Below are 17,010 nucleotides of genomic sequence, written 5' to 3' on the forward strand. Positions count from 1 at the left end.
GAACCAGCAGACCTCATCTGATGTTCCTAACGGATGGAAATAGCATTTGTTTTGCTTTGTTCTCTTATTATTCATACATGGCACCTTACAGTGTTCCATAGACAAAATAGAAAAAAAAAAGGGAGAGAAACTTTTAAGTCTCTCTTCTGTCACATAGAATCAATTGAATTTACCTGCTACTTCCATTAGCTGGCATGCCCGTGGCCTCAATCACTCTCTATTATGTTGAGAGTATTTTAATTTATTTTTTCAGATGGTGGCCTTAAGGCCTCTCCTATTAGCTGTAATTGTGGTCCCTTGCTTTTGCCTGACATTTTTTTTTAAACTGATGCAATTTTAGCCTCTGTGTGACTTTAATTGTGACAAATTCCCCCAAAAGCACATTTGCAAATAACACATAATTTATAAGGTCAGAGAAGCATTTTTCAGTGCCCTATTAAATCAATGGATAGGCGTTTGTTTCAGGTACTTAACAGCCCCTTTGATGAGCGACACTCTCCTTACACCTTTCCAACAGTCTGTGCTGTAATCCACTTAGGATACAGCTTCTCTTTGGGCACTTTAAAAAGGGGTCATTATCGCAAACTATGATCTGAAAGGCAATTTTGCAGGCAGAATAAGCACCATAAATAGGGATCTTTGCTTGCCTTCACCTTTGGCCCTTCTTAAGCTGGGAAAATTGCACTAGTTTTACTGTGCGTTTTAGAAGCATCTGCTGTTAAGGTCAAACAAGCCTCTTATGGTACGCTCTTTATACTTTGCAACAAAAATCTCCCCTCCTGAAACTTAAGCCCCTTAGATCCGATCCTGGTCTCTGGAGCAGCAGAGAACAAGTCTTTGCCCTCTTCTATGCAATCACCCTTCAGGGATTTGACGAGTGGTCTCATGTCCTCTTCTCTATCTTCCCCTCTCCAAGTTAAACATTCCCAGTTCCTTCAACCTTTCCTCAGAGGACTGGTCTTCCTGGCTGTTTTTGTTGCCTTCTTCTGAAATTTCTCAAAGCTTATTGTGTTAACATGTTGAAAACCCACATGTGCACAGTACTGGAGTAATGTATAGACTGGAACCTCCAAAAGCAGCTCCCAATCATGCAGGATTCCCGATTGCATGGCACACCTACAGCTGTATGTGTGTAGAGCCCCTTTCAGACTTTCCTATGTACACATGAAAGTTGGGAGTGGGGCTGAAGGGATGCCCAGCGTCAGGGTGGGACCAGTGGTGCAGTTTCATTCCCCCCGCTCTTGCCTTTCTCCATGCGTTCAGTGGCTTGCAATTGTGACTTGAGGGAGAAGCCCCAAACCATGGCTTGCTGGCTGACCGGGGATTGGAAGCACATGAATCCCAAGGCTTGCTTGAGCAATGTGAAACCATGGTTTGGACCTGCCTGTTAGAGTCCACATAAAAAATTGTCAGGCATTAAAATAAAGAGAGAGAGAGAGACATGCACACCTTTCGACACTAGCTAAAATGATGATTACCTGTTAAGACGATGGTACTTGTGCAGCCATCGAGCCTGCCCTTTGATAATTGCCAGTGTGACCCATGTCCAATCACCTCTTTTAATTAGGCTTGCTTTTGAGTAACATGTAGTAGTACTTTTAAATGTAGCTTGGCCGTGCAAAACAAAAAATAAAAATGCAGACTTACATTAGGAGCCCACAACCCTTACTTTAATTTATACAAAATAGTGCATGCATAATATATTACAGCTTCAGCTTCTGGGCAGAGAGTTCTCGTTTCTTCGGTTTCTTCTGGCTTTTCTTAGCATCTTTAATTTGCATTCTCACTTGATCTTGCAACTGAGAAAAGAATGCCCGGGAGGACTTCAAAGCCTTGTCTTTGCCATCATCCTGTACGAGAACAACATTTCTTTCTTAGCAAATGGAAATACACACACACACAAAGTAAAAAGTATACAGTAGTTCCAGCCACTTAATTGTTTTGGCAGAATACACGAAAGACCCTATTTGTATTCCGACTGATAACTAAATGGCAAACAGCAGCTGTTGTGTTACGCAATACCATTTTTGCTGGCACCACAATACATCCAAAAAGCTGAAGGGGGACTTGGCGTTATCGACACTCTTATGTCTAGCGCATGTTAATGAGAGGGAAGCATGCACTGCTAGGAGTGTATCCCTTTATAACAGAGAGTTAAGAGCCACGGTGCTCTTGGTGGAAACTTTAAAATTCTTCTTTGAAGTTGCTCCACTATAATCACTCAATCCTTTAAAAAAGTTTCGGATTTCACCAACAAGGTCTACTAGAAGGCAGGAAATAGCATTATTTTAAGCACATTATATTTGTGGCAGTGTTCAAATCACTTTATAGCTCTACAGGGTTGATTACAAAGAATATTCTGATATCTTGTCTCAGGATACAGTATTCAGAATATCCAACTGTTTATTTAACACACACACAAAAACCAGCAAACAAACAAGCCACCACATAGATCAAGGGCCACTTTCTTCTGCCTGTTAAGATCTTCTGGGGAGGCTCTGCTCTGATCCTGCCACCACCTGAGAATGCAGGGGAGGGCCTTAGCAGTGGTGGCACCTGCACTCTAAAAATGGCGCCCTCAGGAGGCTCATTTAGCCTCTTCCCTCCCAGCCTTAGAAAGCTAAAGCTGTTTGGTTTAAACATGCTTTTGACCCTCTCTGATCTTCAGACGTCGCTGGTTTAAGCAAGTTAATTGTTGGTTTTTAAACCGATTTTGTTGCTGTTTTATTATGTTTGCAAGCTGCTTTGGGGGGCTATGAGTCTGAACAGCAGCATATAAATACTGATCTACATAAACACATCTAGGCTTCTTGACTGCAGAGCTTACTGGACTGTACCTGGAGAAGCAGTGCTTAAATTTCAGGAAGGGGAAAGAGGGCCCCCCAGCCACCTTAGCTATTCACAGGTGGGGAATTATTTGGTTAAAATTGAATTTTCCTTCCCTATTCCACATCAATTGGCTCCTGCTGGCAAAAAAACTCACAGATGAAAGGACACAAGGTAAGTTGTGGTACAGAATAAGAAGTGGGAACTCTAATGCTCATTTTGTCCCCTCCTTAACGATCTTCCTCCAGATGGCTAAAACCTTTCTGTTTAGAAGGGCTTTGGGGCCTTGAATGGTTTTTAGCTCTTGCACTGGTCAAAGTGCTGTTCTAAATTGCTTTTTATTTTTGCTCCTAGAATGTCTTAATTGTTCTAACAGTTGCATTGAATCTTTTTGTGATGCTCTTAGTATTTCTTTGCTTTGATTTAAGTTATTGTCAGCCACGTTGAAATTTCTAAACAAAAGGAAGGCTATAAATATTTCTGAATTCATTAATGACATGGCACAGGGCTGCCATTTTCAGCAGCAACTTCATCTTTCTTGTCACGCATAGCTCCATGCTTCGGTAACCACATAATATAGAACACGCTGTAAAATGGTGGAGGCACTATGGGTTCCTCTGGGCAACCACCACAAGCACCAGTGCAGAACAGACTAAACCCCAGACCAAAATTCCTCAAGATGTTTGTTATTACGTCAGTGGCCTTACCTTGAGTAAAGAGGTTCTACCTTCCTTGGTTAGCTTTTTGAGTTGTACAGCTGAAGCTTTTTTGCTTAACTTTGTACTCTGTTCTGAATTTTTCTCTAAGAGTTTTTGTCGTTTCTCCTTCTCCTTCAGCTTCATGCGCTTCACAAGCTTCTTTTTCCTCCGCTCCCTCTTCTTGTCTGTGGAAGTCTTTTCAGCATCTGTCTTCACATCTCCACCTTTGTTCTTCTCCTAAAACCAAGAATACACAGAGTTTGGGATCCAAAGGCAGTATCTTTTATGGGAAGACGTGTGTGTCCCTCCTCCAGTATGGAAGCACCACTTGTCAGGCAGTGGATCCTGCGTGATAAACTCCACATTCCAAACCAGGAAATGCTGAACTGACACCCGTGAATACATTAGAAACATTGCACATATTTACATACTTGCAAAACTAGTTCTGCTAGTCGCAAGGAGGGGTATGAAGCCTACAGGGCACCAAAGCCCTCACTAATCAACAGAGATGTCAGCTGGCACTGGTCACACAGTTACACTAGCACAGCCTTCCCCAACCTGGTGCCCCCCAGCTTCCAGCATTCCTCCAGCCAGCTGATCGTTGTAGCCCAACACATCTGGAGGGCACCAGGTTGGGAAACGCTGTGCTAGACACAGGGCTGGCACCAACGGGAGGCACGGCTGGGCCCCTGCTGAGGGCCCACACCTCACAAGAGGCCCACTTTATCTGCTCCTGCTACTTGTTCCTCTGCCTCTCGCTCTGGCTGAGACAATGGTGGTGAGGAGGAGGAGCAGCAGCAGATGCCACGGCCAACTTGCTCCCTGGCTCGCTGCCTGTCAAGCAAGCAAGCGGGAGCAATGACGAGGAAGAGAAGGAGGAGCGGCTGGCGACAATGGTGGCAGAAAGGTAGGCTTGATGAGGGAAGGGGTCCCTTCAGAATCTGGAGCCAGCTCTGGCTAACACTGAAACGACTGGAGAATGCACACGTGCTCCCCCACACCTCCGTCCATCTTTGACGACTAGGGATGTGACTGCACATCAGGCCTTTTCCACTGTTTTGCCCAAGCTCTGGAACTCTCTCTCCTGGGTTGTTTGTTTGCCTCACTCGTGGTCTTCCACTGTGCTCTTAAAAAAAGGATCTTTATGCCACCTTGTAAATAAGCCCAGAGACGTTACTGGCCTACATTTATTTTACTAGCCTGCTTACGCACAGAGCTTTGCACAGAAGACTCACTAGGACTAATCCCTGCACAGCATGGTGGGAAAGGAACCACCAGGTCAGTTGGGGCCCGCTGCATCACCACCGTGGGTGGGCACTAGAGGGAAGGGAAGGAGGGGGAAGCCAGGGAGTCAGCCTTAATTGGGGTAGCCCATACAAACAATTTATCGCCTGCATACCTCCTTGTCACCTACAGCCACCAGATAAATAGAAGGCTGCCCTTGTGTTCTAGAGGGCCCTTGAGGGGGGCTGTTTTGTTATGTTCCTGTTGGCTTATTTTGCGAATTGTCTCCACTGGTCTGGATATTGTTATGATTTTTTAAATAATAAAATGGACACATTTTATGTTTTGTCGGCAGTTTTGGATGCTCCATCTCAGCAGAAAGGCAGGACATCAAGGTCCAATTGTCATCATCATCTCATTGAAAGAGGAGGGCGGCATGGGATTTTGAGGAAGGGGGCAAAGTCCACCAGAGACAAATCAGACCCATTTACTTCCTCGGACTTCAGACTTGGAATGGGAGGGGGTTCCTGAGGATGCTGTCCGTGCAGGAAGTGAATAGCCAAGTGAGAAGTGATTTTCAACAGACGACTTACCTTGATCTCCTCTGGAGCAAGGAGAGCAGCATCACTGACACTCACTGGTGCTACTTCTTCCATGGTTATTGCTGGGAGGTTGGAGACAATTTTAACCTCTGGTACAGGCTACAGGAAGAGAAAAAGATGTTATCCATATTAAATAAACAACATGCAAGTCTGTGTACATTTACGTAGGGGTAAGCTCCACTGAACACAGTGGGACTTCTTTGAGCAAGTATGCACAAGACTGGGCTTTAAGGCTGTTTTCCTATGCACACTTATGCCTGAGTAAGTCCCACTGAACTCAGCAGGGTCTGCTTCTGCGCAAGCATGCATGCGCGCACACGCGCGTGCACACACACAGCTAGCACTCTAGAAGCCTGATCATAGTTCAGTTAAGCAGAAACAATTCAGTCCCATTGAGGTCGATAGGACTACAGAGGTTGGATAAGGCATTCTGGTCTTCACAGACCCCACAAAATATCTGGCGCACACAGCAAGCACAAATACTCTCGTATGGTATTGTTCTGAACCCTTTTCTACTAAAACACTAAGTTCTTATGCACAATTATGCCAACGAAGTTGCAACGTTGCAATACTTACTGGCCTGGGTGTGAAGTGGAAATTGGAAAGGGCATCCAGTTTGAGGAAGAGGGAGTCCATCATTTTCCGGATTTCTGTATGCTCAGGTTTTTCTTCCTCTTCAGATTTTTTCTGGGTTAACCACGATATGGGATTTAGGAGAGCAATTCCCAATGTTTTCGATTCAACAGCAAGACACCATATTGTAAAACAGTAACTTTGCAAGAGAATTTAATACCACCTATAGCCTTTTATAGGTGGATGCCAGAAAGGAGTCAGGAGGGGAGAAGAGGAGAGCAAACAATGTATATTCACCCTCATTCACCCTTGGCAAAATCCAGATGCTGCTGGGGTATTTCACAACAACACACCCAACGTATCTGGGTTATTTCGAAAACAAATATGCCAGACCAACATTCCTAAATGTCAGATTGTGAGTTGGTCAGGTCCTGGTTATTATTTCAGAAATGTAGAGATTAGAATAGCTTCATCACATAATTCAACAGGAAAAGGAACAAGAACTGTATCAAATGTGATCCTTGCAGCAAGAAAAGGATGAAAGTGCAAACTGACTTGTGCTCCCTTTTCTCCTGTTTATCCTCATGTCCAAAATGGGGTACTACACCGTGTGTTAGCTAAATGATGCAAACTGCCATGGGATTTTTCTTAAATGGGAATTGCAACAGAATATGAACTACAGAAAACAATAAGTATTTTTTTATATCCCAGTTTGCTTATGCAATTGTTTTAGAAGGGACTGAAAGTAGCAGGCGTGCCTTTGAAAACTTCAAAGGGAGCCACATGCAAATTCATTTTAAAAGCTTCTACTCCTTTCTGGGTTAGAGAAATGGAGCTGATGCTTTCAAGTTCCACAAAATGCAAAGGATATGCAAGCGAGCTCAGCGCTTCTAAATGTGCTCAAAGCTCAGCCAGGCATTTCCACTGACACAGTTGGGCCCTTAAATGTCCTTGAGATAATCCCTTCAGCAGAGGGGCTCCTTAAGATTTAAGGCATGACCAAGACAAGCTCCTTCAAAACACACCTGGTTAAGTTTCAAATATTCTTGCTCATAAATTTCGGCAAGACTCTGTTTGCTTTTCTCATGATCTAGAGTCAACCGCTTCTTATATTCATAGGGATCTTCTTTTGGTTTTTCCTTACGGATAACATCATCCCAAGCCTAAAACAAGAGATATCAGAAAGATACTGCAACATTAACAAAGAAACAAAGGTAGAGTTCACAGCAGGGTAGGAAGGATTTTTATTCCTTTGCACATACTTGTTTTAACATTTCTAATCTGTCATTCTTTCTGCAGAAATCTAAGAGAGCTAAGAAAATGACAAAAACAAAACTGCAAATCCATGCAACTTATAACAAATTGATGCTTGCTTAAATAAAAATAATTACACTTTCTGAAGATTGGCAGCACTGGGCAATAGCTGGTCATTCTAGGCAGGGAATTTCATAAAACTGGAGCCAGAGCACTGAAGGCAATAGCTGGTCATTCTAGGCAGGGAATTTCATAAAACTGGAGCCAGAGTAGTGAAGGCAATAGCTGGTCATTCTAGGCAGGGAATTTCATAAAACTGGAGCCAGAGCAGTGAAGGCTCTGCATTCTTTGATGCACCAGGCGACTGCCCTAGCAGCAGCTTCATAGGACCTGTTTGCATGTAATGACAACCCAGTGGTTTAAGAACTGATGGTTTGTCAGGCATGAGCAGGCACGCTCCCTGCACCCAACACCAAACAATGGGTTAACCCAGATTTGGCAAATGTTCATGAACAATAGTTTGTCAGGTGGTGTTGGTTTATGCGCACCACAAATCATATTCTGGTGTTATGTCTGAACCATTACTTAGTCACAATTCAAACACCGGATTGCATTTTTAAGGGCTTTTCTGAAATGTTCCAGAATTCCCAACTCTTCAAGAAATGGAGGATATGCTTTGGGGCAATAAATCAGCATTTTTAAGCTGTGTACTTCTGTTCCTTTTCAATCTACATACTGAAAATCCTCCAGATTCCCTGGACCATTTTCCCCACAAACAGCATGGAAGACATGAAATCAGTCCTATTAACCTGATCTTTTATCCGTCTCTTGATAATATCTTCAAGCTCAAGAGTTGTTTCTTCTGTGATCACAGGAGCTGAAAATTCAACCAACAGAAAGCGCAGGGTGTTATTTAATGAACTGCATTTTTAATTAATTCCTTTATGGGCGGAACAGGCCCTTTCACTATTGCCATCCGTCACGTGAAAAGACACACAACTTGTATCAATTCAGCCCATCCCCAAACTCATGGGTCACAATGACTTGGTGCACGCATGAACAACTACTGGAGGAGCAGCATAACTAGGGATGAGCCTGGCTGCAGATATAGAGGAATTCCTGGGAGGAACTAGTTGCAAAGTTGGACTAGAATCAATCTCTGGCAATGAAAAACAGAAATTAGAAAGCTGAGAGACCATTAGTGCCTCCCTTGGTCATGACTTCCCCCATCCTAGGAAGTCTACTTCATACAGAGAACTGTACTCTCATATCAGAAGGATGATTTCATAATTTACAGCTAAATTAGATACGACCTTATGCTGTCCTTATTTAACAGACCCATAAACATAAGAAATCTGTGAGCCTGTAGAGATCCAAAGACTCCAGGAAGACATAGAAAATAAGGATCTGCTATTTATTTATTACATTTCCATACCGCCCAATAGCTGAAGCTCTCTGGGTGCTTCACAAAAATTAAAACCGCACGTACAGCATAAAAACAATATAAAACATAAAAGCATTAAAATTACAGTATAAAAGTACAACCAGCATAAAACCTAGCAGCAATGCAGAGATTTACAATACAGTAACAAGTTTAAACCAGCAGAGCTAAAAGACTAGAATGCTAAAATTGCTGGGAAAATGAAAAGGTCTTCACCCGGAGCCAGAAAGAGTACAACGTAGGCGCCAGGTGAACCTCTCTAAGGAGCTCATTCCACAACTAGGGTGCCACAGCCATGAGCTCATCAGTATCCACAATTCCCCAGGTGCTTGTGTAGAGGTCATCTGCTGGTGTGTGAGCTCCACCCTATAAGGAATTTTAATAGGAACACTTCTGCATTCAAAGTTTACCCATTTTCACTGCATGGTCAAAAAGAAGCATTTCTTCCAGAAGACTGTTTTCGGGCCGTTTTTGTCCTGTCACTTCTCCTTTCAACTGCCAAGGCTTCTCCATCAGCAACTCCTCTTCCAACGACTTAATTTTTTCACCCATCTGCAAGACAACAGTTTCTCTTCAATTAATTCTCGAGACACTTTGTTTTTGCCCATGCCTTGTTCGTTTCCTTTTTAATTTTTTTTAATCTGAAGATTTTGTATTTGCTTTAAAAGGGGTACTCTGAGGTCGCAGGACACAAACGCATTTGGGTGACAAGCTGGCATGAAACCAAAAGATTACCTTTTCCTGTCTTTTCTCAAAGGTTGATTTCATTTCAGGGGAACTGTTTGTCTTTCCCTGGAATGTGTCTATATCTTCTTCCATGTCACTATCATATGGCAAGGTGAATGTCACTCTTTTGGACGGTTCTTTGTTTTTTTCAGTTTCTGTCTGCTTGATTTCATCCATTTCCTCAATTCTGTAGTCAAACAACATTATATGTAAAGGGGATCTCACTCTGTTCTATAAAGCACTTCGGGCATTTAGTTCACAGTGAAAGTCTCAAAAAGAGGCCTGCTGGGACATCAAATAGAATACTCTGGGAAAACTATACATACATGAGCCCACCTATAGTATAGCTCTCTGGATGGGGGAGATGCCATTGTATAAGATATCACAGAAATATTTCCCTCTTCACAGAACTACTTCCACACTAGGGATGGGGAACATGCAGCCCTCCAGATATTGTTGGACTGTTATCTCCCATCAGCCCTACACAGCATGTTACTATCCATTTGCATTTCAAAATTGACTTTTGTTAAAATAACAAGACTGAAGCCCAGCATACCAACCACTTACTCATCAGCAGTTCCATTGGCATCATCTTCAGTGTCATTTTCTGCTCCTTCACTCTGGTTATCTTCACTGGACTTCTGTTCACTCATGAAGCCTTTGGGATCACCCACAGGATCAAAGTAATCTTGGTATTTAAGATCACGAGCACTTTTAATCAGCTGCGGGGAAAGGAAACTATGAAGAGACACCTGAAGTTTTAACAGAGAATACTGGAACAAGTATAATGAGTACAAGAATCATCTTAAAGAGCTATGTTAATTTTAAAAAGAAGAGTTTAAAGGATTTTCCTGAAGGAACACAGATCAGAGTTTAAAATATTTCAGTGACAGCCAATTCTGTTTCAAGATACACAAACATGGATGTGGCCAATTCAGTTTCATTTAAAGCTAATAGGAACTTTAAGAACATTCTGCACAGTGGTAATATATTCTCATGCATCATTTTTCTCTTTCTTGCTCTGCCTCCAAATTCCCCATGGATTACAGCAGACCTTCCCAGGGGTGATTCCTGTGATTGCAGCAGCTGAAAAATAGGTTGCCACAATAAAACAAATTGCTGCCAGCTGCATTCATGAAAAGTTGAGCTGGCACGCTGCTGTGCTCCATTTAACCCGTTATCAACAGCAGTCAGGAGAAATCGTGTGATGCCTTTTTTGCAATCTGTGAACCAAAGAATTAGCCCAACAGGAACTGCCTTGGGTGATTTGTTTTGAGAAGGAAGCAAAGCAAGGCAAAACAGAAACACACACAGCTTCACTCATTTAAATGGTGCCACTGACAGCATGTGCTATTCTGCTTATGCTGTCAATACAGCCTCTATTTCCAGCTTCAGCTACCACACTCTGTCTTACTCCTGGGCCTGTTTGTATACCCAGACTCAAGAGTAGGATGGTTGGGGCAGCCATAGGTTTACACAAGTAAACTTACACATACATTTACACAGTTTGTGCACAGGTTTAGCCTGCTATATTAAAAAGTCACATTATAAAGCTACTCTTAAACCCTTTGAGAATACATCAAATTTTTAACTTATGGAACAAACAATAGCTTTACCCAACCATTTCTTGACACCGTTACCTTCATTTTGGCATGTCCAAATTCCTCTTCCTCTTCATCATCCTCAGAAAGAACATCCTCAAAATAATCTATTCCATCATCTTCATCATCATCCTTCTCCCTGTTTTCTTTTTTCTCTGCTGCATCTAAAACAGCCTCCATCTCAGATAGTTTGAAAAATCTGTCATCCACGATGGATGTCTCTCCGGTTCTTTTCATGGCGCTCTTTGATATTTGGGTTTGCTGCTCTAATTTATCAATGTCAAAGTCCATATCAGAATCCTCTTCATTAAATGCATGGTCTGTCATTGCTCCAAGTCGACTTCGCTTTTCTTCTAGCTTGCACTCCTCTTCAAGGTGATCACTGTTGAGAGCAGAGTCTTCAGCCACTTGGTCCTCACTATCTGTCTGCTTCTCGCTGTCCCCTGCGACAGACCCATCCTCCTCTAACTCTGGGAGGAAGCAGAGATCGTCCTCTTCCACACTTCTAGCAACGGCTCTCTTGAAGTAGCCCAGAGCTGCATTATTCTGGAGTTCTAGCTGTTGCCAGATCTGTTCTTCATCAAAGTTGTCTATCACCAGTTCCTTTAAAGGACTTCCAGAAAGAATATCAGCCCCAAGGACTTTGTGAAAATCATATAATGTTTTTGTTAGCGAGATGAAGTCATTGGCAAGTCCATCCTGAACACTGGAGTCAAAACAAGTTGTAGAATATTAAGTATTTTAAGTTAGTCAGATCACAGAAGTCATAACATTTCTTTGCGAGACCAATGGCCCTGTGAGAGAAGCAGGTGAATACACCATCACACACCTGCTCCTGGTTCAGCCACTGTCCCCTTCCTTACCACAGTGAACATGTTAATTCTATGATAGAGCGAACAGCTGAATTATTGGTCTGATCCAGCAAGGCACTTGCACTTCTAATGAACTTAAAGAAGAGAGCTGACTAAGGATAACACAGATTAGTTATACCTGTACTGTTAAGGGATTCCAAGTATGCACCCTTGCTTTGTAAGCATTAAACATGCCAGAGGCCCATGGACATTATATTGGGGGGGAGGGAGAAGTAGACTATGCAAAACTGATCAGCTCAGCCCTGCTTTGCAAGCACTAGCTCAGGCATGGTGAACGTGTGGTCCTCCAGATGTTGCTGTACTGCAACTTCCATCATCCCTCACCACTGACTATCCTGGTTAGGCCTGATGGGAACTGCAGTCCAACAACATCCGGGGAGCAAACGTTCCTCACCTCTGCTCTACGTGATTCTCCAGAACCGTGGGATCTACATAATAAGAACAAGAACCCTGCTGCATCACACTGAAGAAGTCCATCTAGCTCAGTATCCCACAGTAACCAACTAGATGCCTCTGGAAAGCCCCAAAGTAGGGCAAAATAATCATAGGATTCCCCCGCTGTTGCGACGCAAAGTGGTACACTGCTTCTGAACATGGAGATTCCATTTAACTATCATAAAAAATATATACTGATTGACTTCTGCTTCTCAATGGATTTGTCTAATCTCCTATTAAAGTGATCTAAGGGTGCAATCCTATGCATGTTAGGAACAGAAAAAAAAAGTCCTACAACTCCCAGCATCCCTCCAGCTAGCCATGCTGGCTGGGGCATGCTGGGAATTGTAGGACTTTTTTTTCTGCTCCTAACATGCATAGGATTGTGTCTTTAGCCAATGGCCCTCACCACATCCTCTGGTGACAACTTCCATCTACTTTCAGACAGGCCATTGCTGCTTAACTCATGATGACTGATACCGTGATCAAAAAGAGAGAGAGGTTCCCGATGACAAGGTTCCCCCAGCCTTCCACTTTTGCATAAAATGTCAGAACAAGGAAATGGGGACAAGGATATGAATGAAAGCAATAGTGCAATCCTATCCATATTTACTTGGAAATAAGTACTGTAGGACTTAGGCTGCAATCCTATGTACCCTTGCCTAAGCCCCACTGAAGACAGTGGGACTTAATTTCAAGTGAATATGCCTAGGATTGTGCGGTTAGTCCCAAATCAGCATGCACAGGATTGTGTCCTGAGTGACCTGTAAAAATGGTGATACTGTGGAATTCCCACCCTCAAGGAGTGTGTCTGGCCCCCTCACTGATGGTTTTTAAACAGGGTCTTGAATAAGCAACATTAAAATCATGACTCTAAAAACACAAATATAAAATAAGAAACAGTAAATCCATCAACACAATCAATCAAAAAACAGATAAGAGCACCTGCCTATATTCCAAAAGCCAGCCCAAATACAGCTATATATATTGTGTATGTGGGGCATTTACACACACAGGGTTGGGCCCGGATTTAGTTATGCTTACAGAAAATCCATTGAAATCAACAAGACAACTAAGTCATGACTAACTGTAGTCCCATTGATTTCAATGGGTCTCCTCTAAGTACGTCTAAATCTGGATCATACCCATTATCTACACAAGCACACACCACACGTCATTCTCTCACACATACACTCTCTCACACTGTACACACCACATACAGGCTCTCTCTCTCTCACACACACACACATATGCTATACACAGCACATACATGTGCTTTCTCTCACGTGCACACACACACTATACACACCAATACACGCTCTCTCTCTCACACACACACACACCCTCACACTATACATACAAACACACACATACACCATACTCTCACACACTATACACATCACACACATTCACCACTCTCTCACACACACACTCTCTCACACTATACACAACATATACACATGCTCTCCACACACACACGCTGTCACATACCTCTCACACACTATACACTCCCCCTCTCTCCCCCTCTCCCACTATACGTACAAACACACACCCTGCTTTCTCCCACTACACACGCCACACACACACGCTCCCTCTCGCACACACACTCTCACTCCCACACCACACCGACACAACACACTCTCACACACTGTACAAACCTCTCTCACACACACACGCCCTCACACTATACATACACACACATACACCATACTCTCTCACACACTATACACATCACACACATTCACCTCTCTCTCTCACACACACTCTCTCGCTATACACACCATACGCACACGCTCTCTCTCCACATGCTCTCACTCACATACCTCTCACACACTATACATACAATCACACACATACACCATACTCTCTCACACACTATACACATCACACACATTCACCTCTCTCTCTCACACACACTCTCTCGCTATACACACCATACGCACACGCTCTCTCTCCACATGCTCTCACTCACATACCTCTCACACACTATACATACAATCACACACATACACCATACTCTCTCACACACTATACACATCACACACATTCACCTCTCTCTCTCACACACACTCTCTCGCTATACACACCATACGCACACGCTCTCTCTCCACATGCTCTCACTCACATACCTCTCACACACTATACATACAATCACACACATACACCATACTCTCTCACACACTATACACATCACACACATTCACCTCTCTCACACACACTCTCTCGCTATACACACCACATGCACATGCTCTCCCTCGCATACCTCTCACACTATACACCCCTCTCCCTCTCACACACACACCACACACTCTCCCACTATACGTACAAACACACCACCCTACCCTCTCGCTATGCACGCCACACGCACACGCTCTCTCGCACACCGCACAAACCTCTCCCGCCCTCGCGGCCTTTCACGCCGCGCGCGCTACCTGAGGAAGCGCTCGGGCTGAGCGGCGGCGGCGCCCAGCGCGGCCAAGCACGCGCCCAGCCGCCCGGCCGCGGCGGGTCCCGCCATGGCTGCCCGGCCGCGCCTCGCCTCGCCGCCCGCGTCCCGCGCCCAACCCGCTCCGGCCGGCAAACCGGCGCCGCGCAGAGGAAGGTTCCGCCTCCGAGCACGGGCGCGGCAGGGAGGTTCCGCGGGGGAGCGGGCCTGGGCCTGGGCCTGGGCCTGCCTCGCCTCAGCGGCGCAGAAGCGCTTTCTCTCGCCCCCCCCCCCCCCGGTCGCGGCCGTGGCGGCGGCGGCGGCGGGAGCGGCTTCACGGCCTGGCGGAGCCGCGCGCGAGGCCTGCTTGTCCCGCCCACCCCCCCAGCAGCGCGGCGCGGCTTGCGGCGGCCCGCCCGCGGCCCGCCGCTTTATCTACGCGACAGCGCCGTGAGGCAGGGGGGGAGGGAGGCAGGCCGGCCCACGGGCGCCCGGCGGGCTCCACGGGCGGGAGCGGGGCTTCAAGCTGGGCCTCTCGGCGCGGCGCGGCTCCGCGCCCCGGAAGGGCCGCGCTGGGTCAGGCCGAGGGCCCTCTCGCCCAGCGATGCGGCAGCCCCCGCGCGGCGCAGGGCGCTCCCTGCCTGGCCGGCGGCGGCTGGGGTCCGCGGGAGGGTGAGGAGCGAGGGCAGCGGCTGGCCAGGGGGGTCAGCGGGTCGACTCGCCGAGGCAGGGGCCTCGGGGGAAGGCTCGGGCACCTGGAGCCGCGCTGCCTCCCCCGGACCTCGGCGAGCGCACTGGGATTCGCAGTTAAGAACATCCGAAGAGCCGCGCTGGATCGGGCCGGGCCCACCTGCTCCGGCGCTCTGCTCACACACTGGCCACCCAGCTGTCGACCGGGAACCCACAGGCCGGGCATGAGCGCGACAGCACCCTCCCGCCCATGCTCCCCAGCCACTGGTGTACACAGGCACGCAGTCTCTGGTACTGGAGGTAGCCATGGGTAGCCTTTTCCCCCAGGAATTTGCCCAGCCCCCTTTTGAAGCCCTCCAAATTGGTGGCCATCACTACATCCTGTGGTAGCGAGTTCCATGGTTCAACCCTGCCCTGTGTGAAGAAGCCCTTCCTTTGATCTGTCCTGAATCTCCCACCCATCAGCTTCGTGGGATGACCCCATTGGGGTTCTAGTATTTTGAGAGAGGGAGAAAAATGTCTCCCTATCCACATTCTCCACACCAGGCATGATTCTGTACACCTCTATCATGTCTCCCCTCACTTGCCTTTTTTCCAAGGTAAACAGCCCCTTCTGTGCCCCCAGGAGTATAATTATTGCCTCACTGGCTATTCTACCTGCTCATTATGTAATGGGAAAGTTTAGGCACCTGAATTTGCCTACTTTCTTCTTTTCTACCTGCTCATTATGTAATGGGAAAGTTTAGGCACCTGAGTTTGCCTACCTTCTTCTTTTCTACCTGCTCTTTATGTAATGGGAAAGTTTAGGCAACTGAGTTTGCCCACTTTCTTCTTTTCTACCCGCTCATTATGTAATGGGAAAGTTTAGGCACCTGAATTTGCCTACTTTCTTCTTTTCTACCCGCTCATTATGTAATGGGAAAGTTTAGGCACCTGAATTTGCCTACCTTCTTCTTTTCTACCCGCTCATTATGTAATGGGAAAGTTTAGGCACCTGAGTTTGCCTACTTTCTTCTTTTCTACCTGCTCATTATGTAATGGGAAAGTTTAGGCACCTGAGTTTGCCTACTTTCTTCTTTTCTACCTGCTCATTATGTAATGGGAAAGTTTAGGCACCTGAGTTTGCCTACTTTCTTCTTTGTTGTTCAGTCGTGTCCGACTCTTCGTGACCCCATGGACCATAGCATGCCAGGCCTTCCTGTCCTGCGCTCTCTCCTGGAGCATGCTCAAGTTCATATTCATTGCATCAGTGATGCTATCTAGCCATCTCATCCTCTGCTGTCCCCTTCTCCTTTTGCCTTCAGTCTTTCCCAGCATCAGGGTCTTTTCCAGAGAGTTTTCTCTTCGCATTAGGTGGCCAAAATATTGGAGCTTCAGTATCTGTCCTTCCAATGAGCACTCAGGGTTGATTTTCTTTAGGATGGACTGATTTGACCTCCTTGCAGTCCAGGGCACTCGTAAGAGTCTTCTCCAGCACCACAGTTCGAAAGCATCAATTCTTCGGCGCTCAGCCTTCCTTATAGTCCAGCTCTCACAGCCATACATTACTACTGGGAAAACCATAGCTTTGATTAGATGGACCTTTGTCGGCAAGGTGATGTCTCTGCTTCTTACTATGCTGTCTAGGTTGGCCATAGCTTTCC

The 17,010-nt window shown here is 45.6% G+C and overlaps 1 protein-coding gene across 1 annotated transcript; it reads right to left on the minus strand.

Moving 5' to 3' along the window:
• Nucleotides 1-1,648: 1,648 nt before the first annotated feature.
• MPHOSPH10 (M-phase phosphoprotein 10) lies at nucleotides 1,649-14,808 on the minus strand. The gene is made up of 11 exons (XM_084816717.1): nucleotides 14,685-14,808; nucleotides 10,985-11,651; nucleotides 9,912-10,066; nucleotides 9,354-9,531; nucleotides 9,029-9,170; nucleotides 7,987-8,054; nucleotides 6,949-7,086; nucleotides 5,927-6,037; nucleotides 5,342-5,449; nucleotides 3,534-3,761; nucleotides 1,649-1,850 (listed from the first exon to the last, which is right to left on the minus strand). Exons 1-11 carry the CDS (start codon nucleotides 14,768-14,770, stop codon nucleotides 1,704-1,706), a joined length of 2,028 nt encoding a protein of 675 aa, XP_084672843.1. The 5' UTR covers nucleotides 14,771-14,808; the 3' UTR covers nucleotides 1,649-1,703.
• Between the last annotated feature and the right edge of the window lie 2,202 nt (nucleotides 14,809-17,010).

Source organism: Heloderma suspectum, chromosome 11, assembly GCF_057233095.1.
Source record: "Heloderma suspectum isolate Gila_16-S chromosome 11, 16-S_ref, whole genome shotgun sequence".
Lineage (NCBI taxonomy): Eukaryota > Metazoa > Chordata > Lepidosauria > Squamata > Helodermatidae > Heloderma > Heloderma suspectum.

Bases quoted from the DNA above. Each gene is read 5' to 3' on its own strand.
- MPHOSPH10 (XM_084816717.1), bottom strand. From the start codon at position 14,770: ATGGCGGGACCCGCCGCGGCCGGGCGGCTGGGCGCGTGCTTGGCCGCG. The intron at 10,067-10,984 runs GTAACGGTGTCA...CTTTCCCCGCAG, and splicing joins TTGGACATGCCAAAATGAAG to CTGATTAAAAGTGCTCGTGA. The intron at 9,171-9,353 runs GTAATCTTTTGG...GTTGTCTTGCAG, and splicing joins TTGAGAAAAGACAGGAAAAG to ATGGGTGAAAAAATTAAGTC.